We start from the raw sequence: 24,939 nt of genomic DNA, 5'->3' as shown, positions 1-24,939 counted from the left end.
CAACAGTAACACATAATTGATGAAAAACTGCTTTAAACTTTTCTTGTAATTGAAATGCAGCCCATTAAATTAAGGAGTTTATAGACTTTTTTAATTGGAGCACTTTATAGGGAGTAAAAGGACACAAGTATGGTTTATTGGGACATTTGCTATCATGACCTTTTCTGTAAAAAGACAGGACAATCTGCTGCAGGTTTTCTGCTGTAACTGTCAAATCAATCATTGCTTTTTTTTTTTTTAATACGCAGAATGTCAGTGTCTGCTTACTGTATATTTTGCTACAGACAAATAGGAACCTCAGGTTCAGCCACGAAAACACACCTACCCTGGAGTATCAGTAAGTACAGTTCACTATGTATTGATCTGAAGTGTTAATAAAAAGGAATGGTATGATATCATACATTATTTAGAACTAAAGGTCTAAATCCCTGAAGACTTTGTGATTAAAAGCTCCTATTAACCTAAAGTGCCTATCTGCGTCTGACCTTGCTTTTCATAGTGATCTGTAAAAATGACACCAGCAGATTATTTGGGAACAGATACAAACATGATGGGAGGTCCTCTCCTCACTAAATGTGGTCTCATTGAACTATCTTAAACCTCACTTGTATCTGATTTTTTTGGTAACTTCTAGAGCCATGAAATAATTACATCAATAAATGGGGAATAAAGTTTGTTTCTATTATTTATTTTATATCGTGTTGTTAATTCTGCAGTCTTTCTTGCTTAGTCCCTGCTTTCTTTGGTGCTTTCTGCATAGAATGACGATTCTTGCAAATTTTATTTCTGAGCATTAAAGATAGGATATTTCAATTTCTACTCTACAGAAAGCATTGCATTTTTTTTCTTTTTCAAACTTCTCTGCCAGTTATTTCTTCAACATGTAGCTGCTGCCTCTTGTCTGCATGCCAAATTCTTATGGTCTCACAAAGACGGAAGCTGGTAGCAGTGGTTGTGGGGCAAATCTCCCAATTCATGCTGAGGAAAAGAAATTATTCATGATAGGTGAGATGGGTTCCATTGGGTTTGCTGCTACTGGTAATGATAAAGAGTTTCTCTGTATAGAGATCCTTATATTCAGATAATCAGATCAATGTGGTAGGGACAAAATAGCTGAGATCTGACAGGAATTATTAGACTTAAAAGGAAAATTGTTGCAAGTAGTATGTGTTTATTAGCTCTTTGCTTTATAAATTAGATTCAATGGAATTATTTTTAAAAATAATTTTCTTATGGAGACTGCAGGACTTTTCAAAGAATGTACATACTCCTGTATGTAATAATATACGTTGAAGATATAGCTACACCATGTAAGAAAAAATTAACTTCTTAAAATAATTTAGAGTTCAAAATGATTGCTAGTGATACAGGCAGAGAAAGTTTACTGTTGATTCCTGCAGCTGAGCAATGAATGCAATTGAGAGGTAGCAATACTCAAAGTAAATAGCAGTGGCAGGATACATGTTTTATCATCTTGCTTAGGAGAGCAGGAAATTCTAATCAAGTAATGTTTTCTCTGGTTGTAAATTTTGGTTAATGATTTCCTGAAAGGTGGAGAGCAATAGAAAAATTTTTAAAAGCTTATTCTTAGTGACTGGTGTTCTTACTGTTTGATAATCACATGGTAATTATGTTAATATTGAGGTGATGCACACAACTTTGTTTGACATGAGTTTTTCATTTTTTCAAGGAAAAATTGGAAAGGTAACTGGATCACTTATACTAGGGTAAGTTGTAACTGACAAGCATATAAGTAATTTATGTACACAGTTAAAAGTTTAATATGTGTGTCTCTCAAAAAATGTGACAATATCAGAGGATATTGTCCATTTCACCACAATAGACATGGTGGAATATAGCTGGGAAGCATAATTTCTGATAGTCATTACTTATTTCAAGTATTTTATAGCCTTTTCTCTACTTTGTGAAATGAAAATAATTTGCAGACTATTATGTATGTGGTAAAATCTGGATTATTTATAGCAAAGTGATTGTTAACTTTTTTTGCCATCATATTTTTTTAGTTAATATTCATATGCAGTTCTCTTTCCTTTAAAGAGGTTTTGTATTCATTACGTATGAAGTCCTGTCCTTAAATAAGTTGCTGCAAATTGATACTCAAGCTCTACATCAAGAAAAACTTAAATCGTATGTATACGTACGTACAGCTTCTCTAAATCCAAGTGAATATCAAGGTAAGGTGCATAATTGTTTGCATTTTAAAAACAGAATTTTAAGAGAATAGAATGTTTCTGGAAGTCACCCTTATATAGTAAAGAAAGTTATATTTCCTGAGATCTGTTATCAAAAAATGTCACCAAATTTATTTTAAGCTGGTGACTGATTATTTTTTTTTAAGATTGTTCCTTCTATACATAGTTCTCTATATATGAGATAATTTTCTTTATATATGTCCATATGTATATGTGTGTGTATTTTTTTTCATGTATTTACAAGGGAACTGTCTTTCAGACTTCCAGTAATACAAAAATACTCTTGTAGGGATCACATACAAAGCCAGAAAAGAAATCCATAAAGCAGTGAGGAAAATTCTAGAAACTGAAGCTAAAATATTCCGGAGACCTTTTAATGGTAGGTATTGAAAGCATGACTTTATTGGTTTTTAACAGTGAGAAGTAAGACTTTTAGAAAGTAAAATATTTTTTCTCACAAACTTAACATGTTCTTTTCTGTTTGAAACAGTGATAATATAACTTATAATTTCTATATTAATATGGATTATCGGTTGTCTATTTTCTATGTATTAAAACCATTCTTTTTCTTAAAGTAAACAAAAGCAGAGGTTAAGAGGGGATTTGAGGTTTGTTTTGTTCCTGCTTCAGAAGAGATTTAAAGCTTAAGATACGGGGCTAATATTTGATACCAGTTTTGTGTACAAAAGGTATTTGTGGGATGAAATACTCTCAAAATCTGATTATAGAAAAGTATGTTATGTTTTCATCAGAATTGATAATATTAACTGAAAGCAGCACAGTCTATTTGTAACAGTGTCACTGCTTTTTAGAGTAATTTACAATAAGAACTTCAATTTGTATAAGAAACTGTTCCTGAGGCATACTGTCTATTCTCATTTAACTGTCTGTTAAATAATTATAACAATATGCACCTCCTATGAAATGTCATGTCATCCTATGAAATTAATTGTTCAAGGTCAGAGCCTCAAAAGTTGCTGGTAATTCTGGTTGATAAGTGCCAGCCAGGGGTTGTCACATATATTTGAAATATCAACTTGGTGCCACTAAAATGAATTAAACCCACCATTTAAGGATCAGCATTTTACTGATGTCATTCTGTGATTGTTTATTGTACTAATTTAATATTAAAACATTACACTCTAAATTACTGTTAACAACTAATATTCAGATATTAAAAGAAATGTATTTCCTTACTCAACAAATAGCAACGTGACTGTTAAAATGCTCATTAATAATAACATGTTTCATTTGTTTCTTGTTAAAAGAACAATTCAGTACATTTGATGGAGAAGAGCATGAGTGTGCCTTATGGCTTCTCTTAAAGAGAACTCAGTCAGAAGACAAAATGGTCCGACTGCAGGCTGTACAAGACCTGGCAAGCAACAATCACTGGCGTGGTAATGTGTGCTGATGTAGCCTAATTCATCCCAGAAATGCAACAAAGTCTCAGTTAGCTGTTCCAAGTCTGCTGCCAACATGAAGAAAAGCTTGTAGCTGCAAGAAGCATAAATATGCTCTGAAATTTGGTCTAAAATGTGGGGGAGTTATTTACATTTCAAGTAGCTGTTCTTTCCTAACACCCTGACACAGAGTGTGTGTCTGCAGTGCAGGCCTCTCTCTGTTTCCCACCAGAGAATTCCAACCATTGCTCTGTTGTGGGAGAGCAGTTCATGCTCCTTATTCCTAGGGTTTTCTGTTGGGACTGCTAACACAGTCACTAGTTCTGACAGTGATTTTTTTATAAGGCTCTGTAGGAGTGAGTTTAAAGCCATGGTTAAGTTGATAAAAATTGGTTAGGAGCTGATATGTAGTAATGACAAACCAGAGGTAAAGGACTTGTATGTGTAAACATGATTTGTAAGCCATTTTTTGTCCTAATTATTATTTAGTAGTAATATTTGCCGCTCTAGCAGCAAATATCCTTGAAACACCAAGGGGAGGTGTGTGCGTATGTGAATATGCGTGTCCTTCTCCTCGCTCCATCACTAGGCCACATAAACTAGGTGACATTCTGTTCTGGATTCTCATTAGTCTGGTAATTCAGTCAGTTGAGGATCTTTCACTCTTCCAATGCAACTCCAAGCCATGGGATTTATTTTGTTTCAAATCACCTCTTTAAAAATCTAATTAATTTCCATGGGGAATTTACATCAACAAGTTGTGTTTGAAAACATTTGAAAGCTAGGATGTACCAAAACTGAAGCTTTGTGTACTAGTTTAGTGTAACTGTCTGGTGTTTGTAGGAGAATACTATCTGTTAGCGGGTGGTCTCAGGATCTCAGAGCACAGGGTGTCCAGTATTAGGAATTTAGTTGCTTTTTGTTATCTCCCTTTCTCTGTAGTGCTCATTGTTGTAGTATTTGGACGTTTCACAAACACTTATTGTTCTTGCCAACTGCCTTATGAGGGAAACAGGCTTTTTTTTAACCTAATACTTCAAAATGGAGTCCAAGAAAATTTAAGATTGAAAGTATATGCTTACTTTTCACAACTAGAACCAAAGTGTTCAGCTTGTCCAAAGCACAGCTCCAGTGAATTCAGTTTGCAGATGTAAGTGATCTACACTGAAGAAAAAATATGGCCAGTCTGTGACTGTGAAAATTATATTTTAAATGGCTTGTCAGTTTTGTTCTAGAATTGAATAACAGTAACAAGAATAGAAGCAAATTTTTATTTTCTTTCCCTTCAGTTTGCCACTGAATTTCAGTATGTAATTTTTATTTTTTCCAGCTTAAAGTAAGTAGGTTTTGGAAAGGGAGAGTAGTTGCTCTTTAAGTCTGCTTTCCCTTCAGAAGAGTAACTGAAAGTCTCTCTTGTATTTTCATTAAGGAAGGGCTACTTAAAACTGTACTGTGCTATCAATTTTATTGAAACGTGGCTTTTTGTGTCATTTGAAATTTGGGGTGATCTCTTTGCAGTATTTGGATTTAAGGCTCTGGTTTTTAATAATGTATGCAGAAGAGCACGCACGATGCCTTTTAAATTTTAACTCAAGCTTCGGTTTGTAGTTCTTGTATTCCTTTCACAGTGGCAATACTGAACATTTGCTTTTGCTTATGCTCAAATTATATCTGAGGACCTATGTCAAACTGGTCTATAATGAACAGTTAGTGCCCAGGTGTATTTCAGTTCAGCATAGTGCTGATCTAACATCTGCAGTTTTTAACTTCTGGAATTTGTGGTTTCAAAATCAGAACTTGTTTAAGTAGATTGCAGAGAGGTGGTTCTTTTTTCGAGTGTATTTACAAAGTAGATCAGAAACTTAATTTAAAACCAAATGAAATGTTTAAGGTTAGTTTTAACCCTAACATTGAAATTCTCGTGTGACAGATTATCAATATGGTACAGTTGCTCAAACCTGTGATCAAAGGACTGCTATAGGTTTGGCTCGATCTAAAGGTATTGACCTTCGCTTTTTCCTGCCTCCACCACCATTGCCAAAAATAAAGACTGTAAGTAAATGAAAAGTAGGTATTAGATGATTCTTAGTTGCTTATTTGTTTTTACTGCTTTTGTTATTGTTGTTTGTTGTTTAAAGTAGAGTTCTTCTAAAGTAACTAACTAGTAGTAAAATTAAGACTAAAATACAAAACTGTAAGATATGATATACCCCTGGGGTATATCTGCATTAGCGAATGGCATGATGGAAAGAAGTAAGGTTGAACACATTGCTCAATTACTGTATATCCACAGTATATATTTACCAGCAGTGAAGTCTGAACCAGTTACCAGTATGATACACACACTGCTTGTCTGTACCTAATGGGCAATGCGAAGAAGTCATCCTGGATTGCCTTGTTGATCCTGACAAAATCCTACATATAGGTAGTGTTCCTGGAGGCCTTTGCATCCTCAGTGCTAGTGTGGTGCTCTGCTCTAGACCCACCTCTTCATTGCCAGGTTTTGGTTGTCAACAAATCCTTATTGGATAAATTTGGCCTTGGTTTTTCTTTCTAAGGTAATTTTTAAGGGTGTGTATATATATTATATACATGATGGTCAGAGCAGTCATGCCATCATCAACTTCTTCAATAAACAGAATTGGCACACAAAGCATAATATATGAGGTGTTTTGTAATGCTGATAGAATGAATACTGGCAGAAGTCCCTGTCAAAAACTACCTGTCAGAAACTACCTGTATATGTTAACCAACAAAACTCTGAAACACCAACTTAGATTCATGGTGTTATGCTCAGTTTTTCCTTTTTTATCTTAGGTTATACTAGTATATGGTTGTGTATATATTTCTACAGGAGTATGATTACTAGGTGATTGAAGCTAGGAGTTCCCAATCTACTACTTAGCAAATTGAAGCAAATCATTGTGGCAGTTCTAATCATCACAAAAGTCTCCATGTCGGATTGCAGCCAGGATTAGAATAACACTGAACTCCATGACTGTGGGCAAATAAGCTTTGTTATTCAACTTCGTTGAATCTATCAATTGATCTACGGATTGTTAAATGAACACCTGTATGAATATTTTGAATATAAAAGCTTAAAAGAAATGTTGTCTTTATTTTTTACTAGTAATTTATACATTCATTTTAATGGAGTGTCACCAAAAGCACAGCATCATGAGCTAGTTGAGGAGGGTGATTGTTGCGCTCTACTCTGAGCTGGTGCGGCCCCACCTGAAGTACTGTGTGCAGTTTTGGACACAGCAACATAAAAAAGATATAAAGCTATTAGAGAGCGTCCAAAGGAGGGCAACAAAGATGGTGAAGGGCCTTGAGAGGAAGCCTTATGAGGAGTGGGTGAGGTCACTTGGTCTGTTCAGCTGGAGAAGAGGAGACTGAGGGGAGACCTCATTGCAGTCTACAATTTCGTTGTGAGGGGAAGAGGAGGGACAGGCACTGATCTCTTCTCTGTGGGGACCAGTGACAGGACCAAACGGAATAGCCTGAAATTGTGTAGGGGGTGGGTTAGGTTGGATATTAAAAAAAGACCTTCACCCAGAGGGTGGTTGGGCACTGGAACAGGCTCCCCAGGGATGTGGTCACAGCACCAAGCCTGATGGAGTTCAAGAAGTGTTCGAACAGAGCTCTCAGGCACACAGTGTGATTTGTGGGGTGGTCCTGTGCAGGGCTAGGAGTTGGACTTCAATGATCCTTGTAGGTCACTTCCAATGTAGGATATTCTATGATTCTAGGAAAATTACTGTGTAGTTAAGGGTGAACTTTTAAACTTCCTGTGCCAAGAGGAACATACCAAAGTATGAAGTGTAAAGTATGAAGCTTTTCATCACTTACTTGGTGGTTTTAGAATTACCAGTTTTCAGAGCCTTTACAAATATAACTACTAAAGAGTTGCAGAGCACTTAAGTCCAGGGTTCATAGTTTATGGCCTCATTAGTATGACTGATTCCATTACGTCAAATATTTATTTTCTCTGTGTTTTGCTTCATGCTTTGAACAAAACTAGAAGCTATTTGTGCTTACTTCTTGCAGGATTATCCCATAGAAGATGAGCTTCGCTTGTTGTTAGTATCTTTACCTCAGACTGGTCTTGATCCATGTGTCCAGTACTTCACATCTCTTGCTTTACGTGAAAGTAGCCAGACTCTTGCTGCACAAAGGGTGAGTTCCCATCTGCAAAGTAGAACTGTTTGGGTTCTTTGTTCCTGCAGAGCTCAAAGATATAAACCTATTTCCACATTTTTGAGCATTGTAAGAGGAAGAGAAATACAGAGACTTTGTGACCACAGAACATAAGCAAAATCTCTTCTAAATACAGACGGTCTGCTTGAAAGCTTGTTTGTGTTTCCCAGCTGTATTAGTGGAAAGATCTAGTGAAAGATTGTATCCTTCAAATCTTCCCATTAAGCAGATATTTCAACATTTTATCCAAAACATTCCTTTCCCTTGTAGTGCTCATAAAGTGATTTTTCACATTTTATCTTACTGTTGTTTGAATTTTCACTTACTGCAGGGATGATTAAACCTCTGTTAAGTCTTACTAGCAAACTAGTAGTTGTTAGCACACCTCAAATAGTAAAATCTGTTATATCACGTGGAAATTCCTCACTGTTACCAAACCAGAAATGGAATAGTCTAGTGGTCTGTCTGAACTTGGAAACGAGGGGTTCTTCAACAGTGCAACAGCATCTTTAGTGGCTTTAGGAACATCATTTAAAGTGCCATTATTGCTTAAAAATAATAATTGTAATGCCGCTTTCATCCACTCTTTCTTGTGAATTTTATTTTTTATTTAAAAGTTGTGACTTCTTTAATGAGTGATTATTATTTTTTATAAGATGCAATAGCAAACATGAATTCATTTTAATAGTGATGCTTGTCAGCCTACATTTGGAGATTTCTAAGTGCAATAACTCTATAGTTCCTCTACAGAGTTATGTGTATTATTTTTATGCTATCACTCCTTTATTTTTTTCACAACCAGAGCTCTTGGTACGAAGTGAGCTTTGGTAAGATACTGCGCTTGTAGGAATTTTGATTTTTGTTGAGGTTATGCTGGTCTTTCTGCTCTGTGATTGAGAGACTGGTTGTCAGAGGCTATGCCACATATTGGAGACCTTTTTTCCTCCTATTTTTAGTTTTGCAACTATGGAAGTCTAAATTTGGTTTGAGTCTTGCTTTTCACACTTATACAAATGATCTTAAAAGAAGACGTTCATTAACAAAATGAAAATCCTACATTTTTTCCCTTTATTTATGTTTTGAAGTTAATAGACTATGGAGACTACTGACTGAAAATCTAATTAATATTTTCAGTTAAAAACAGTAAATATTTTTATGGTGTACTGTTGTGTAGTTTGTACATTTTGAAAAGTGTATGCATGCTGTGCACTCTTTAAAGCCATTTCTATAGATCATTACACACTTAACGGTTCAGTTTAGACATCCTTGTTTTATGTAGCCATTTGAAGTGTGTTATGATTTTTACTGTTTCTCATTTCAGGGAGGCTTATGGTGTTTTGGAGGAAACGGACTTCCATATTGTGAGACATTGAGTAAAATCCCTTCAGAAACAGTGGAACTCTTTTGCTTGCAGGCTTTAGTACAGCATTCTAAGGTAATTTGTCCTTTAAACTATCACTGAAAAACTACATTTATAAACATTCCTTTTTAATGCTCTCTCATGTTTTGGGAAGGAGTTGCCATTTCTTTGTCTCCTGCCCCTCACTCCTTCTGTAAGGGTGTTCAGACAACCGAGACTGGTGTGAAACAAAGGCAGTGTAACAAGCTAATTTTTTTTTCTCATGGGGAAGTGTATGTAAGTTCTGTTCTTGTTTCTAATTAGCCCTTACAAGTTCTCCTGTAGTATACCTGTGTGTATCTTTCAAGAAGTAAAAGGGCAGCTCTGAGACAGAAAAGCAGGAGAGAATGCCTGAGGTCCGGGTGGCTTAAACGATTTCATCCTATGTGGGGTTACTTCCCACTGACAGCTAAAGTCATTGGAGATGGATATCATGAGGCAACAGTGTTTCCACTCTGCAGCTTCTCAGTAATCGAGATACTGATGATGTGAAATTCTCAATGCAAAGTATGTGGATTTGTGTGAGTGTACATCAGTTCAGAAAGCTTACAAGCAGGTCTCTTCTTGCGGCTCTTAATTCGACTCTAGTGCCCGGTTTTCACAAAGTAAAGTAGCCTGATGAATTCAAACCTTATCTATTCAAAAAACTCCCTCCTTCAGGGACCACTGCCTTTGGGCAGACTACTGCACAGCAAGCATCTAATACAGTGGCCTCCCAGGACCAGTCTGTTCTTTGCAGACACAGATGAAGAGTATGGAAGACTTTTTGTAACAGTGCTTCTTCTTGTTTCCTGTTGCTGCACTCTTCTGTGTGCACTTCATTGCTCAGAAGCTAAGCCACTGAGAAACAGTGTTGAGAACACCAAATTGTTATTGATAGTAGGGGTGGATAAAGTGCAGTTTGCTGGTATTTCTTTCACATCTTCCATATACATAGAAGTTCTGACTTAGTCTGGAATGTGTTATATTCCAGATTTTCAGTTTAAGCAAGTTGTGACTGTACTTGTTCGCACAAGTTGTGACTGTTGAAAGCCACAGACTTGAGGATATCAGCAGTTCGGTAGCTGCCATGCATTTTTAAGCACTGTAGACAGTCTGTTCAAATCATAAGCATTTGGCCAATATTGGTAGTTGACACAACTAATTAGCACATATTCATCTGCTTAGACTAAAATCTGTTGTTGCCCTTAGGATCAATAATGATAGCGGTACTATTTGGAAGTAGAAATACCTTTGCATTTCAGTGCATTTTAGATGGTGGACAGGAAGACAAGTGGCTCTGGTTGAGATAATGCTCTAACAAATGCAGAATATTGGCCTGTTTCAGACTCTTGAACTTAAGTTGAAATTTGATCATGCCAAGTGGAGAGCAATCTCATCTCCCTAAGATCTGGAGGAGAGTAAAGTGATGGTACTCAGTGTTTTCCAGGTTGTCAATTCATAGGAATCATGCATTTATCATATTAAAATATTTACTTCCTCTTTAACTATGGCATAATAAATTCTAGATTAATAATAATTTCCATGTAATAAGCGCTCTTCATTATATCGGCTCCTTGAAACTCCCTAATCTGTGACTTAACAGCATCTAAAGAACCTTTTGCAGAATATCTAATTATTATCACTGTATTTACTGTATAATGCTAGATTTCTTCTCACTGTGATAAAATTGAAGCTAAAGGAGGCCTTCAGCTACTACAGAGGATATACCAGCTACGTAAAGATTCAGCAAAGATACAGAGGAACATAATTCGCATTATTGGAAATATGGCTTTGGATGAACATCTTCATTCGTCCATAGTACGTGCAGGTAAAAGGAAAGCAAGTGCGAGTAGTCTGAATGTCAGATTTCTGTTCTGAAAATTTCTGAGGATTTGGTGCTTATATAAAATGAAGAGGACCATGGTAGTGGTGTGGGTTTTATATTTGCGGGGCTGGGGAGGTGTTGTTCGGATTTTTTAACACAAAAAGTTTAGACTGTTTAGACGGTTTTGATTAAGAACTCTTGTTTGCTGTCTAACCAATGTATGTCAATGAGAGCTGTCCAAAGTCTGATGGATGGTGAAAATTTGGATTTGTTGATGTTCGGTTCACATTACTGGCAAAAATCTTTTTTGAGTTTCCTGCTCTTACAGATCATCTACCTTGTACATTTTTTTTTTTAATTTACTGTGTTTTAGTCTTGTATGGGAACAGTCCAACTTGCAATCCTCACCTTTTGGAACAAAGTGAAACGTGATGCCTTTCCCTTCCTTGTTTTCCTACTAACTTCTGCTAAGCTTTTCTCTCATACCCCTTTTTTAATACCCTCTAAATATCACAATGAAAGTTCTGTACCAAATAAATAAATCTCAATGTTTTATTAGAAAATAAATAAATAGAAAATATCAATTTGCTGTTGTATAGGTCCAAGCTGGACCTTTTAAACACTGTGCATTTTTAATCTCTGTTACACAAGGGAGGACTAGCAAAGGCACAGGAAAACACTGTGAGGATGATGAAAAATTTGAAATGGCTGTGATGTAAAGAACAAATAACTAAACGGAGATGTTTAGTATGGAAAAAAGCGACTGAAAGAGAATACAATGAAGATTTGTAAAATTCTCTTCGCTGGCATAGAGAAGGCAAAGAGGGAATGGTCATCTGCTGTTTGTTGTGCTGCAAGATCAAAGGTTCTTGCACATTAAATTATGAAGAGACAGAACAAATAAATACATATTTTTCAATATATTGCATGACCAAACTAAAAATTGCCTTAAAACATGGTGATAGTTGAAGATTACAAAGCTTCAAAAAGTGATTAGACAAATTCATTAAAAGAAAAGTCCATAAAGTTCTACACATGGAAACCAAGCTGACTGCAGAAAACCAGAGGGTATAGAGTAGAATCAGCATTGTACAATTGTCCTTTTACTGCTCTGTTGTTCTATTGTTCTGCAACTTCCACACTGCTCACTTCTGAAGAAAGGCAGCTGGACTACAAAGGCCTTTGTTCTGAGTTGTAGCACCATTCCTAAATTCTTATGATTGTTAAAAGCATATATGTAGAGGAAGAGATTGAAACAGGAGAGTCAGCAGCTCTCTGGGACAGAGCTCTTAGTACAAAAGGAATTTTAGACAGTGAACCAAACTCCAGAGATGAGCAGTCGGATACTGCTGATCCAGAGTTGATAAAGCTTCTCTTTTATTGCTGGATAATGCATAAGAAGAAAGAACCTCTAAGGCTCTTTTACATGCAAAAACTGCTGGCACAGGAAGAGGAAGAAAAAGTGATGCCTTTTGTAGTAGCTGTGATGGGGTATCTGGAAACAGAAGGATTCTGAACACTATTTTTGACTCTTCGTCTTGGCTCATTTAAGAGAAATGCAGAACTGAAGTCTGCGCTAGTTTTAGTCAAACTGGCTTGGCAGTCTCCGTTGTACTCGGAGAACTGAAAGTAGACTTTAGGTAGTATTCTTTTGAAGGAGAACATGCACAATGGTCAACATATATTCTTCTTAGAAATGTAATTTAAATACATAATTCTTTTTAAAAAATTTGTTTGTTTAAATCAAAATTCAAATGTCAGTTCATTCTCTTCCTCAGTCTACAGTGAACTATCCTGAATTAGCAACTTACTGAGTATACTAGTAGTAACATAATGTACATGATTTTGAAACAATGCTCATGAGATATATTCTTTTTTTAAACCAACCTCCATTTGATAATCTCTCTTCAAGGTTTTCCTTTTGAACTTGACTGTAATGTAATTGTGATTTATAGGCCACTTTTACTAGCAGCAACAAGATTTATCCGGATTTGAAAGAGACATATATATTTGCGTGTACACATAAAAGATATTCCTTTGAATTTTTCAGTAGTCTATGAACATCCCCATCCATGTTTAAGACAATTTTACACTTTAGGTAGAGTATTATAAAGTGTTTGTAAGTCATGGTAGCTATGAATTAAAATTTTATTGACAATTGTATCAAATCTAATTATTATATGTTTCTGTGGTATAAATAGTATAGTATTTTTAGAATAGCAGGGATATTTTGATTCTATAATGAGTTTTTCATACATTGGATTTTAAAATAGAAATGGTTGTACTACTCTTACAGGGAACATCAATTTTTTTCACCTACCATTGCTCCTGTAGGTTGTTTTTTATGCCTCTCTTGTGCTTTAAGATTCATTTTCACCATCTTCCTTGCATTTTACCTGCAAAAAGAGACCTGAGATCTGTTCTCTCTCTGACAACTGTATTGACCTGCAGATACACTTCCTTTTTCTTTTGAGAAGATGTCCTCCTTCAGATCATAAGCTGAACAGTAGTAAAATACATTGCCTCTTTGCTCTCTGAATTTTTGAATTTTGGAGATTCCACTTATCTATCTTTGGCTTTTCTGAAGTAAAGAGTGGATTGAAATAATTTATTTTGATGTTACCCTTCTTAAGTTTTAACATCTGTTTTCACAAGTATAGTTTAAAGGGTGATGTTTCTGAATTCTTTCATTTGGGTGATGTTTCTATTAGTTAACCTGCTGCTTTATTTTCTCAATGTAGGTTGGGTTTCTGTACTTGCTGAAGTAATGAAATCCCCACATATCATTCAGTCTTCTCATGCATCCAGAGCTTTGGCTAATCTAGACAGGGACACGGTGGAAGAAAAATATCCAGATGGTGTTTATGTCTTACATCCACAGTATCGTAGCAGGTAAAGCAGAAGGAGACATTGTAAATGCTGTACTTCGAGTTTTTTACGCTGTTCAGTTACAAAACCTTGGAAGAGTTGAAATCAGAGTGCTGCTGTAGTGTTATCACCTGCTCCTCCTGTTTTTTGGTGGGTTGAAAGGACTGAATTTACATTCTCAAGTAGAAGAACAACAGGAGTGGTTGGAGTAGTCCATAACCATGAAAAGGGTATTACTGTAATGCATGGAAAATCTGAACACAAAACATGAGATTAATTACTGCTTTGCATGTGTTGCAACCCTTTAACCTTTGCACTACATGTCTTGGATACCATGCCTTGTAATTATTCTACTGGCATCAGCACGTGTTGGCCTAAGATGCAGTAAATTTTCATCTTAACCTCTTTAAATAGCAGTTGTGGATCTGGGACCGAAGCAGTCTCCAGCGTGCTATGTCACTTAGTAGCAACTATTCCCTGGGCTCATTGGTATTACTCAGATTGCAGTGAAGATCTAATTAGATGATAAAGCTGCATTAATAGTAGCTGGAGGGAAAGCTGGTTTTCATTATAGAAAATTACGATTTGTGAGGTGGGTACTTTCCATACCTCTTTTTATATCTCTTCTAGGTGTATCCCTGGTTTTTGTCTTGATCTGAGTGTACTCTTGGAAATACCATGATATACTGTCCACAAGATAAGAAATCACATGTAGTGTTAAGAGAAGTGTTTTGGCATCCCTTAGGTTAAAAGTTCTAATTTGCTAAAAGAATATGTAACACATATCTCTTAAAAATTCCTTTTTCTTTGTCAGTCAGCCCATCAGAGCAGACATCCTTTTTGTTCACGGTCTTTTGGGAGCAGCATTTAAAACCTGGCGACAGCAAGACATTGACAGGCATTTGGATAAAAAGGTCTCAGAAGGCGAAGAGGACTATAGTCAGTGCTGGCCAAAGGTAAAAAGGCAGTAACATTTTTACACATGGCTGCTGTTTTCTCATTAGTGAGAGCTGTCCAGAGCATCTAGCATCTGTCTGGCAGATGTCTTTTTTGAAACACATTAGTTGTAATATGTTATACAAGTAGCACTTTCCAAGTTCCTGATAGATTTTTTTTTAGTGAGTTGTTTGTTGTTTGTGCAAGGAAAAATCTCTGCTAAGTTTAATGCTTTCAACATCATTCACGTGCTAGTGAAATAGGCGGCCATGGCTGCTTTCCTTATGCTCTTTTTTTTTTTTAATGGAATGTTATTGCTGAGGAAAAGATATATAAAATTACATTTTAAATTAAGTACCTTCTCTTACATAGGTGTCTGAGTATGTGCAGATTGCTATTTAAGTATTGTCGGTGAATAAGTGGTTACTGCTTCAAGTGACTCACACTGGTATAGCCACTGAAGTAGCTCAGAAAAACTTGAACTGATCAGTCCTTTTGATAATCTTAGTCTTGTTTCACCCAGGAGAGGGAGCCAGGAACGCACGAGTTAGAGATCAGTTTTCATCCTTTGCTTACTTTGTGGCTGGGGAACAGCCTAGAGTTCCCCAGCATATCATAAGAATAATAATCCAGGTGTAAAATGTATTTGGGGATTAATTGATGAGTAAAAGTCTTGCTTGATATTGTCCCCATAGTAACATCTTTGCTTCATTGCTGGTAAGTTGCTTGCAAGAGTTTAAGTACCCCAATTATAAGGTCTTTGATTTTGCTTTTCTTTTAATTTAGACATGGCTGGCTTCAGACTGTCCTTCCCTTAGAATCCTGTCTGTAGAATATGACACCCATTTGAGTGACTGGAAAGCAAAATGTCCTGTTGAGGCTCACAGGTAACAAATATAGCATCTGCAGTTTAGAGGGGGGGCAGGAGGGAGACCTGTAAAGCTGATCCTTGGGATCTCCTAGTGTGAAACAGTGAATTTATGTTGTGTGGCATTGGAAAATCAAATTTGGAAAAAATTAATTATAGTCATGATATGCTTGATTTTTTTTAGCCTCATGAATTACTTCTGGCAATTTCATGAATTCTTACAGGCCATTCTACTCATGTTTAGGGGAGACTAAACTATGCTATTAGTTAATGCAAATCTTAAAGGGGATATTTCTTGAAGTGACCCTATAATGCTTCATAAGCACAGCAAAAAAATCACTGTACTGTGGCTTTGAACTCCTGATAAAATGAAGCATATATTTTCATAGAATTGTTTAGGTTGGAAAAGACTCTTCAGGTCATTGAATCCAACCATTAACCCAGCATTGCCAAGTCCACCACTAAACCATGTCCCTAAGTCACATCTACACATCTTTTTAGTGCCTCCAGGGATGGGGACTCAACCACTTCCTGGGCAGCCTGTTTCAGTGTTTGACAACCCTTTTGATGAAGAAATTTTTCTGATATCCAATCTAAACCTCCTCTGGTGCAACTTGAGGTTGTTTCCTCTCATCCTGTCATTTGTTACCTGGGCCAAGAGACCAACCCCACAACTGGCTGCACCCTCCTTTCAGGTAGTCATAGAGATAAGGTCACCCCCATGAGCCTCCTTTTCTCCAGGTTAAACAACCCCAGCTCCTTCAGCTATTCCTCATAGGACTTGTTCTCCAGATCCTTCACTGGCTCTGTTGCCCTTCTCTGAATGTGTTCCAGTGCCTCAAAATGTAGTGAGGAGCCCAAAACTGAACACAGGATTCAAGGCATTGCCTCATCAGTCACTTCTCTCCTCCTACTGGCCACATTATTTCTGATACAAAGATACTTTGTTCAAAAAGTGTTACTTTGACCCATAAAATACAGCAACTGTATCTGATTTGGTCAGATAGTGTAATTGTCAGAGGAGTTGCATTTTTGCTGTTGGTGAACTGGATAGGTCAAAGGAAGATGCAACCATCAAGCATTTTCTTCCTGAAAAATAAAAATACTTTGAGCCTGTAAGGGTTCTTTGGCTTGAATGAATTTTAGACTTAGTAATTGTGATCTTTAAATCAGAACCTAAGTCCTTCAAACACTTATGCAGATACTTTAGCATGTTACTAGTACTGTAGATTCAACTTGTGTACTTCAGTGGAGGTATGTGCATGACTGCTCACAGGTTAGGAATTTGAAAGTGGATTATGTTTCGTGCAGGGAAGAAAAAATTTCAGCATGTGTGTAATAGACTGGGAACTTGTTCATTCCCTTCTCCTGGTTGTATGAAAGCTCAATGCAATTATTGCATTAAAGAAGACATATAAGCAGGGAAAAAATAAGGAATGTATGACTGTTAATATGCCTATTTGAAATGAGGCAGAAAAATGACAGTAAGAAGCATGTAGGTCCAAAGAAAACTAGAAATGGCTTTAAGTTGTACCAGGGAAGGTTTAGATTGGATAATAGGAAAAAATTCTTCACTGAAAGGGTTGTCAAACCCTGGAAGAGACTGCCCAGGGAAGTGGTTGTCTCCCCATCTCTGGAGGTGATATGAAAATGTGCAGATATGGCCCTTAAGGACATGGTTTTGTGGTAGACTTGGCAGTGCTGGGTTAATGGTTGGACTCTATGATCTTAAGGGTCTTTTTCAACCTAAATGATTCTGTGATTCTAAGAAAACTCTTTTCCATGTCTGTCTGAAGTATGTTTAAAGAAATAAACATGTCTTTCTTTCACTAAGATTAATGTCTTTTTCATTACAAAATGGAAAATTAATTACCTGCTATTTATGGTCACCCAAGCATAGTATTTGATTATTTTATAATTTTATATGTTTAATAATAAATGAAAAATATCGAAGATATTTTTAACTACCAGGAACAAAGATGTGGCAATAAAATCATAAACTTGGTTTGCTTTTAAGTGTATGGTCTCATTCACTGTTTCAAAAGTGAATTTTTATGCCTCTCTGCTAGCCTAAAGCCTATTGTTCAGCTGAAAAGACACACTTGAGTATCCTTTTCATATGTGTTATAAAGCAATTTCTAGTGAGAATGCTGAGACCAATAGAGATGAAGTGAATTATTTTGCACAGTGGTTGCCCCAGTATCCTGATGCTTTCATTATCCAAAGACTTTCTGTGTTTGATTCTTGTTACACTGCAAGGCATAATGATGTTGCACTTTCAAGCTTGGATTGAGAATTGGGGTTGGTTTTGTTTTGGTTGTACCACAGATTCATTTTCAGCCTCTAAAGTGTAGCTTATCTTTTCCAGAGTTCAGTCTTTTCATTTATAAAGTGGAGATTGTTATGCTTTCATACTATTCCAGCACAAAGCATTTGGAGATTTTTGTCTGGAAAGTCTAGCAGACATTAGCTGTGATTTTTTTTAATGTGTTGGTTGATCATGCACTTAGTTGTTAAGTTTCTGTACATTGCTCCGCATTTGGAGCATTATTTAGCAAAATACATTTTTGTACAGACACTAGGTATGTTCCTGTTGCAAGGGATAAAGTTCATTATGTGTCGATGTTGCTTTTGTAAAATGAAAACATCATTTTGTTACAGTGCGTAAATGAAATTATTTAAAACTCCATAAAACAATTTGTCAAGCTAAGAGAAATGATTGGTAAGTGAAATTAAAATAAAACTTTCTTGCAAGAGCAAGAAACTGAATTTAGCTCAATTTCTGTTGTCCTTGTGAAGCCAACCTTAAAAAGTTTTTGGCATTTTTCACTGTAGCAACAATAATTAAATAATTAATGTTTCTGCAGCTAATTCACTTCCATAAACACACAGCACTGAAAATTCATTGTGTTTTAACGTTGCCTTTTAACCTATCATGCTTCATTATGCCTGTGTTCATGTTTCCTTTGCAGGAAATCTATTGCTTACCGGAGCAGTGAGCTGCTTGACAAGCTCAAAGCTGCTGGGATTGGAGACAGACCTCTGGTGTGGGTATCTCATAGCATGGGTGGTAAGCATGTTGCCTGTTTGATATAAAGTATTTGTTTGACTTTTTATTTCAGAATAAGCTGTTAAACAAATTCAGATTGAAATACAATTATTCAGAATAGTTTATTTTAAAATTTTGCAAAGACCTAAAAATGAAAAACAAATTTCTGTTTTCTTAATGTGTTATACTCAATAGCATATACATTTTGAAACGATTTTTATTGCTGTTTGGTTTTACATGTTGATTTAAAAACTCAGTGAGTTGAAATTCATGTAAATAGAAATCCAGAGGCAAAATTTTCTCCATGATCGGGCGTATAGTAAATGTCATTAGCAACACTTAAAACAAACCAAAATTGGATTTGCATCATTCATTGACATTTTGTATTAATGCCTTCTCAGGTTTGGTTTGGTTTTTCTTCAGCTTAATCTTATATATTTGACTGTCGAAGGACTAATCAATGAGGCAAGAATATGGTTAATTGTTTCATGGATAATATAGCATGATCATTATTTTCACAGTGGTTTAAATCCCTGCATTAATTCAGTTTCTGTTGCCAGGTCTTCTAGTCAAAAAGATGCTGGTGGATGCTTCCAAGAATCCAGAAATGGATAAAATTGTAAACAACACCAGAGGAATCATATTTTATAGTGTACCTCACCATGGTTCCCAGCTGGCTGAATATTCTATAAATGCCAGATATCTTCTCTTTCCGTCTGTGGAGGTTAAAGAACTCAGCAAGGGTACGTTCACTTTGCTACCATCTAACAACAGGGAACTCTGCTAATGTGTTCACAAAGCTTTGTTTTTTCCATCATGTTGTCAGAAGAAGCTAGGTAAAAACAACAAACCCCCTTTTTATGTTTTGGGTCGTGTGTTGAATTATTGCAAGTGATTCTGAGTAGATGTTTCATTGATTGCAGAGGTGAGGAGAAAAGGGGGAGTCAAAACAAGTTTAAAGAGTAGTTTGGGTCATTCAGCAAAGTAATAGCTAACATGTACCAGACCTTGGACTCTTATCTTCCAAACTAATTCTGTGCTATGCAGAATTAAACAATTGTTGTGTATGGTAACTGGAAAAAAGGGATTACAGACTAAATGCTACTCCTTTTCCTGTCATATTAATTTTTCAAAACCAACTCTTTAGCAATGCAGTCTTGTCAGACAAATGCTATAATCTTATGTTCCGGATAACACTGCAAAAATGATGTTGCTCTTTCTTAGATTCTCCTGCACTTAAAGAGCTGAATGATGACTTCTTGTCTTTTGCCAAAGACAAGAAATTTTCAGTGCTGAGTTTTGCAGAAACCTTACCCACGCACATAGGCAGCATGTTAAAACTGCATGTCGTACCTTTGGAATCAGCAGGTAAGTCAAATAGCCATGTAATTTATTTAATTTTGTATATATTCATGTAAACATCGATAATGAGAAAGGCTTATAAATGTTGTGGTAGAAAGACCTAGAAAAATGCATCTGTTATGTTGTGGGGTATTTCACTTAAACTTTTGTCTGAGTTTAAACTGCAGTTTCCCTGCTGAGATCTGAAGCAGCTACATTTAGATCTTAGAACAGCAGTTGATTGTTTTGGTTTTTCTAAATGCAAGTAACATTTACTTGTTGAAAAAAGAAGGATAAAACCTGGTCTAATGTTGCACTGTTGGAGTCCTTTCCTTTGGAATTATGACTAATTGTGGTTTATATTTGTATAGATAGGCTGAGTAGTGTTTCAGATGCTACTACAAATTCTAACTATTTCCTCCTTTAAGAAAATAAGACAGAAAATTAGTAAACTGCTAATGGAGAAAAAAATTCACAAAACTGGGTTTCAGTGTTAGGAATCTTTTAGCACATCTTGGATACTCAAGCAGTAGAGTTTTCTTCCTGAAGACTTTCCTCCATCTTTTTGCCTTTCATAGGAGGAAGGAAGACCAGACAGTTTTTTCCCTTGCTTTTTTTATGGGTGCTCAGCTTAGAGAATTGTTTTAAGTCTTACATTTTTGGGTTTTCATGAAGCAAAACCTTCTTTTGCTCTACCCAAAGTATCTGTAAGGCCCTGAACAGAAACCATTGCTTTGTTGGGTTTCATATCAGGCTTTCCACCAGCTAAATCCACTACCTTAAGTCCAAGGTCAGTTGCTCTGAAGAAGGTGAGCTATACATCCCTGTTTTTCTGAGTCAATATTTAGCAGTCTTTTTACAGTATGTCTTCTTGAGCAGCAATTGTTTGCAAAAATGTTGCTGATGCAATTTGATTGGCAAGGACTGAAAAACAGGACTTTGGTTGGTTTTTTTTTTGATTTAGCAAAATAAAATTAAAGAGAGGGCTGAATGACAGAGCCCAAATTAATACTGTGTGTGCACTTATAATTTTGTAGCATTTCTCCTCTTCTAGAGATGATACACAATGCACCATGTGAGCACTCTTGCAAACCTTTAGAGGGTGCATGACAGTTCGGCGGCACAGCACTTGTTCTGTTCAAAATGCAAGCTGATGAGCAGTACACTCCATGTTTCTTGCACGTGTGCTTGAGCACACAAAAGCAAAGCTTCATTCTGCTCTAGTGTAATTTTACATGGTTAAAGATACAGAGTTCAAAGCAAAGTGAAGGATTTCGAGGTTGCTGAGTGAATAGATAATAAACCGGAATGTGGCAGTCATGGCATCTTAACTGGAAAGTTAGTAGTGATAGCTGTCAAGAAAGAATAAATGCCATATTTCATTTGCCCAGAAATGTGTGTGGTGATTGTGGCATATTTCAGGTTAATTCTAGTCCAATTTTTAATCTCCACATCAAAGCGTTTTTGTGAGGAATATGGGCAATTAGTGGTGATCAGATTCAAGATACTGTGGATTAAACCCTATCCCTGATCATATCAATGCTTAAACCTCAGTCACAACTGTGCTGTCCATCAGGTGCTGGTAAATGACGTTTTGTGTCATCAGAGTTGTCTATATGAAAAAAATGTGTATCTCAAACAAACATGGTAGAACTCTGGCCTAATGGTTTACTAGTGTGGATTTTTGGCAGTGTATAGCTCTGTCTGACCGTATCAGTGTGCACTGATGTTTCTAGCACATTAAAAAATAATGAGGACCAAACAGTTACACTGAAGACAGGAGAAGTTGCTTTTGAGAGAGAAATTGCTAATACAAGATGTGCTTTTCAGTCTAAGTCATCTTATGAACTTTAGTAGTTTTTTCTTCTTTTTTTTTTTCCCTCTCCCAGACTTAGGAATTGGAGACCTTATTCCAGTGGATGTTAATCATCTAAATATTTGTAAGCCAAAGAAGAAGGATGCTTTCCTGTACCAACGTACACTGAAGTTCATTCAGGATGTTTTAGCCCAAGAACTTAGAGATTGAGTATTTGCTATCCTTGGCTATTTGTGTCCTCCATTTGGTGTGACACAGAAAGTTCTTATTTGTTAGGGGATCTGCAGAACTACACGAGTACTATGTCAATAGTATCTGCAGCTGAATAATTTTCAGTGCATCTCCAACTTAGACACCTCTGCAGTTTATTTCTAAAATACATTCAAAACAAATACAGACCTGGCAAAAAGAAAATGTGTGCCCAGGATATCTTCTTTTAGCAAAAAGAGACAACCTTGCTTTGGAGACAGGTAAATATACATCTGGGACAAAGTCTTATAGAGAGGATTAGAAACAATCACTAATTAAGATTAGAAACAATTAGAAACAATCACTAATTAAGGTGATTATTTATTGTGACAAAAAGGCAAAGAAGCTGCCGCAAAGTGTTGGTTTACTGTCCATGCTAAGTAGTCTGACTGGAGCCTGGAGAAACAATATCCAAATAAATGAAGGTAGCATTTTTGTCTAGTGGCCCAGTTACAGGAGATTTTGTCATTTACCTTTTCATTTAATAGAGCACCCAGATTTGTCAGCAAATATGGCATCTGTTTTCTGCATGAGAAAGAGATGGGTTGGTAGGTTGTCTTGCTTAGACAACTGTCATGGTTTTTACCTTGTCTGTATTAATGAAAACAAAAGAAAAGAAATATTCACCTTCTTGTACATTTCTCTCCTAATCTTAGCAAGGTATGAGATTCTTTCTTTAGGACAACGTGTCTCTGGTCAGACACAGGGCAGTTCTGTGCCTGTTCACAAGGAAGATGCAGAACAGAGGCTTAGCTCTTCTGCTTTACTCTTGGGATGTTCTGAGAAGATGGTATATGTTCAAATCCCTGGCTCCTGTTTCTCGTACAGAACCTTTTCTTTAGCTGATTTAAAGAAGAGCATTGAAAATGCTCAGGTGGATTAAGAAAAGTAGAGAAAAGTAAAGCAGGAAAAAATTCGGATGATCATAAGGCACCCCTGGAAATGTGGATCACCACAGATGTTTTGGTTTCTTGGGGCCCAAGTATATTTACTGGTGTAGATACAGAGAAAACCAGCAGTGTTGTCTTATTTGAGTTTGTTTATGTTTAGGGTACCTTAACAGTACTGATGAGAAATCAGTATTTTTAGACAAAAAAATGGCAGTGCACAGTCACTTTTTGAAGTCTTAGATAGTTTGCACTGTAGTTAAAAGCAGCCTGATCTAATTGTGGTCTCTTTCCTTCCTTTCTTTACACCCCCAACCCTCTTGAAAACAAGCATAGGCTATGATAAAGCTGTATTACCTTTGCTGACCATTTGTTAAGTAAGGCCTGTACTGATGACAGGCCTGGGGTGTCTCCTAACATCACTTATGTGAGATGGATCTAATGTTACTGACCTTAAAATTATGGCTAGGAAAGCTACCAGAGAGGTGGGATGCACCTCGTGGTTCTGTGTGGGCTTGGTTCTGGTGCCAGTGGGCGCTGCAGTCCTGCCAGTCCTGAGGCCACCTCGTCTGTTCCCACTTCAGAGCACTCCAGCCCAGAAAGACACTGCATTTTAAAATACACTTTTAGAAGTTGAGCCTTGACATGAGGGGGTCTGATACTAAAATTCACAAGAGCAGTACAGAGAATGTACAGCACTACACTGGCAAAAAGAGCATTTCCCCCCCAACCAAGATGTAGGTAAGAATGCTGCACTGCAGTATTTCATGTAGAAAATGTAACAGACCTGTTGTAATTTCTAAACAGCTTTATCCTTTTTACACTGTGGTTTGACTTCAGAGTCTAAATATATTAGTACACTTTGTATTCACAAAGAAGAGAGTATGTGGAATTCATTGTGAATAGACAAGAGTTCTAATAATTGACTGCTTGTTTAGTGTGACAAATCTATTGATTTTAATAGACTTCTTTGGCTTACAGGGATTCAGATCAATGACACTAAACATTAATCTTAGTAAATACATCTATGTTTTGTTACTGGAACTGGAATTCCTAAGGCAATGTTTTGCTTTTTGTAACTATTTATATATGTGTAACTTTTAAAACTAATATTTGGCAGGGGGGGTGTTGGATTTGCGTTTTTTGTTGGGGTTTTTTTTGGAATACAGTAATAAAATGTGATTTAAAAAATGTCTTAGATACATCACAAAATGTATTAAAGATTAATGATCTGCCAAATGAATGCTCTGGATCATGTTCACTTTTGTTAAAGTTCTGCATTATGGTTTAGTGATTGTGTCATGCTGGAAAAATGTAATGTTCATCTTCGGTACTGAGGGGCAGCTGGTCAGTGATACTTTGCCAAACTGATTAGTTTTTCAGTTTCGCTTTTGTATTTGCAGTAGTGCCTCCTGAAGCATTTACAGACATTGGTTCAAGTGCCAGCAGGTCTGTTTTGTAGCATTCATGTTTGCTTCCCATTCGGAACTTTATGTTTTTTGCTTCCTGGTGTCACATTAATTGAGAGCAGTGCCTTTATGTAAACTCTTAGATCTCAAACTATGCCCTTAATCCCATCTAGCCTGGGCCCCAGCTGCAGGTGTGGTTAGCGGATGTGTGTGAGTTGTCTGAGAAGATGGTGTTTCATCTGCATTGTGGCATCCAGGAGTAAAACAGTAAGACAGGAAGGGAGGGCTAATAGGGATTGGTCAGTCCTCTTGCACTTGTTGTCCAGTACTCTTGTATGACTGTACTGGTATTTCTAGTAGCAACAGTCATCGAGTTTTTAATGGCTGTGATTACAGTAGTGTGAACTGGCTTTCACTGTGATTTGTGCTTCATGGTGCCAGGTGGAGCAGCTGGCAAGAAATGAGAAATTCTCCATCTGGTGAAAAAGGCAATT

At 36.5% G+C, this 24,939-nt stretch overlaps 1 protein-coding gene across 3 annotated transcripts; it reads left to right on the top strand.

Annotated features, from left to right (window-relative positions):
* The first annotated feature begins 245 nt into the window (after positions 1 to 245).
* SERAC1 (serine active site containing 1) lies at positions 246 to 24,279 on the top strand. Of its 3 annotated transcripts, none has more exons than XM_018078265.1 (17): positions 246 to 337; positions 869 to 1,005; positions 1,691 to 1,727; positions 2,059 to 2,195; positions 2,503 to 2,592; positions 3,482 to 3,613; positions 5,547 to 5,668; positions 7,667 to 7,795; positions 9,138 to 9,251; positions 10,863 to 11,025; positions 13,764 to 13,914; positions 14,705 to 14,846; positions 15,613 to 15,713; positions 18,667 to 18,764; positions 19,304 to 19,486; positions 19,968 to 20,111; positions 21,974 to 24,279. In XM_018078265.1, exons 2-17 carry the CDS (start codon positions 906 to 908, stop codon positions 22,108 to 22,110), a joined length of 1,980 nt encoding a protein of 659 aa, XP_017933754.1. In that variant the 5' UTR covers positions 246 to 337; positions 869 to 905; the 3' UTR covers positions 22,111 to 24,279. The 3 variants fall into 3 exon arrangements, with proteins under 3 accessions (XP_017933754.1, XP_017933755.1, XP_017933756.1); XM_018078266.1 differs by having other exon boundaries at positions 247 to 337; positions 828 to 1,005; XM_018078267.1 differs by lacking the exon at positions 869 to 1,005 and having other exon boundaries at positions 250 to 337.
* The last annotated feature ends 660 nt before the right edge of the window (positions 24,280 to 24,939 follow it).

The sequence above is a fragment of the Manacus vitellinus genome, unplaced genomic scaffold (assembly GCF_001715985.3).
Source record: "Manacus vitellinus isolate BGI_N305 unplaced genomic scaffold, ASM171598v3 scaffold_4_pilon, whole genome shotgun sequence".
In the NCBI taxonomy this organism is placed as follows: Eukaryota; Metazoa; Chordata; class Aves; order Passeriformes; family Pipridae; genus Manacus; species Manacus vitellinus.
The sequence above is the reverse complement of the archived record's forward strand: the minus strand, read 5'-3'. Positions and strand labels throughout refer to the sequence as shown.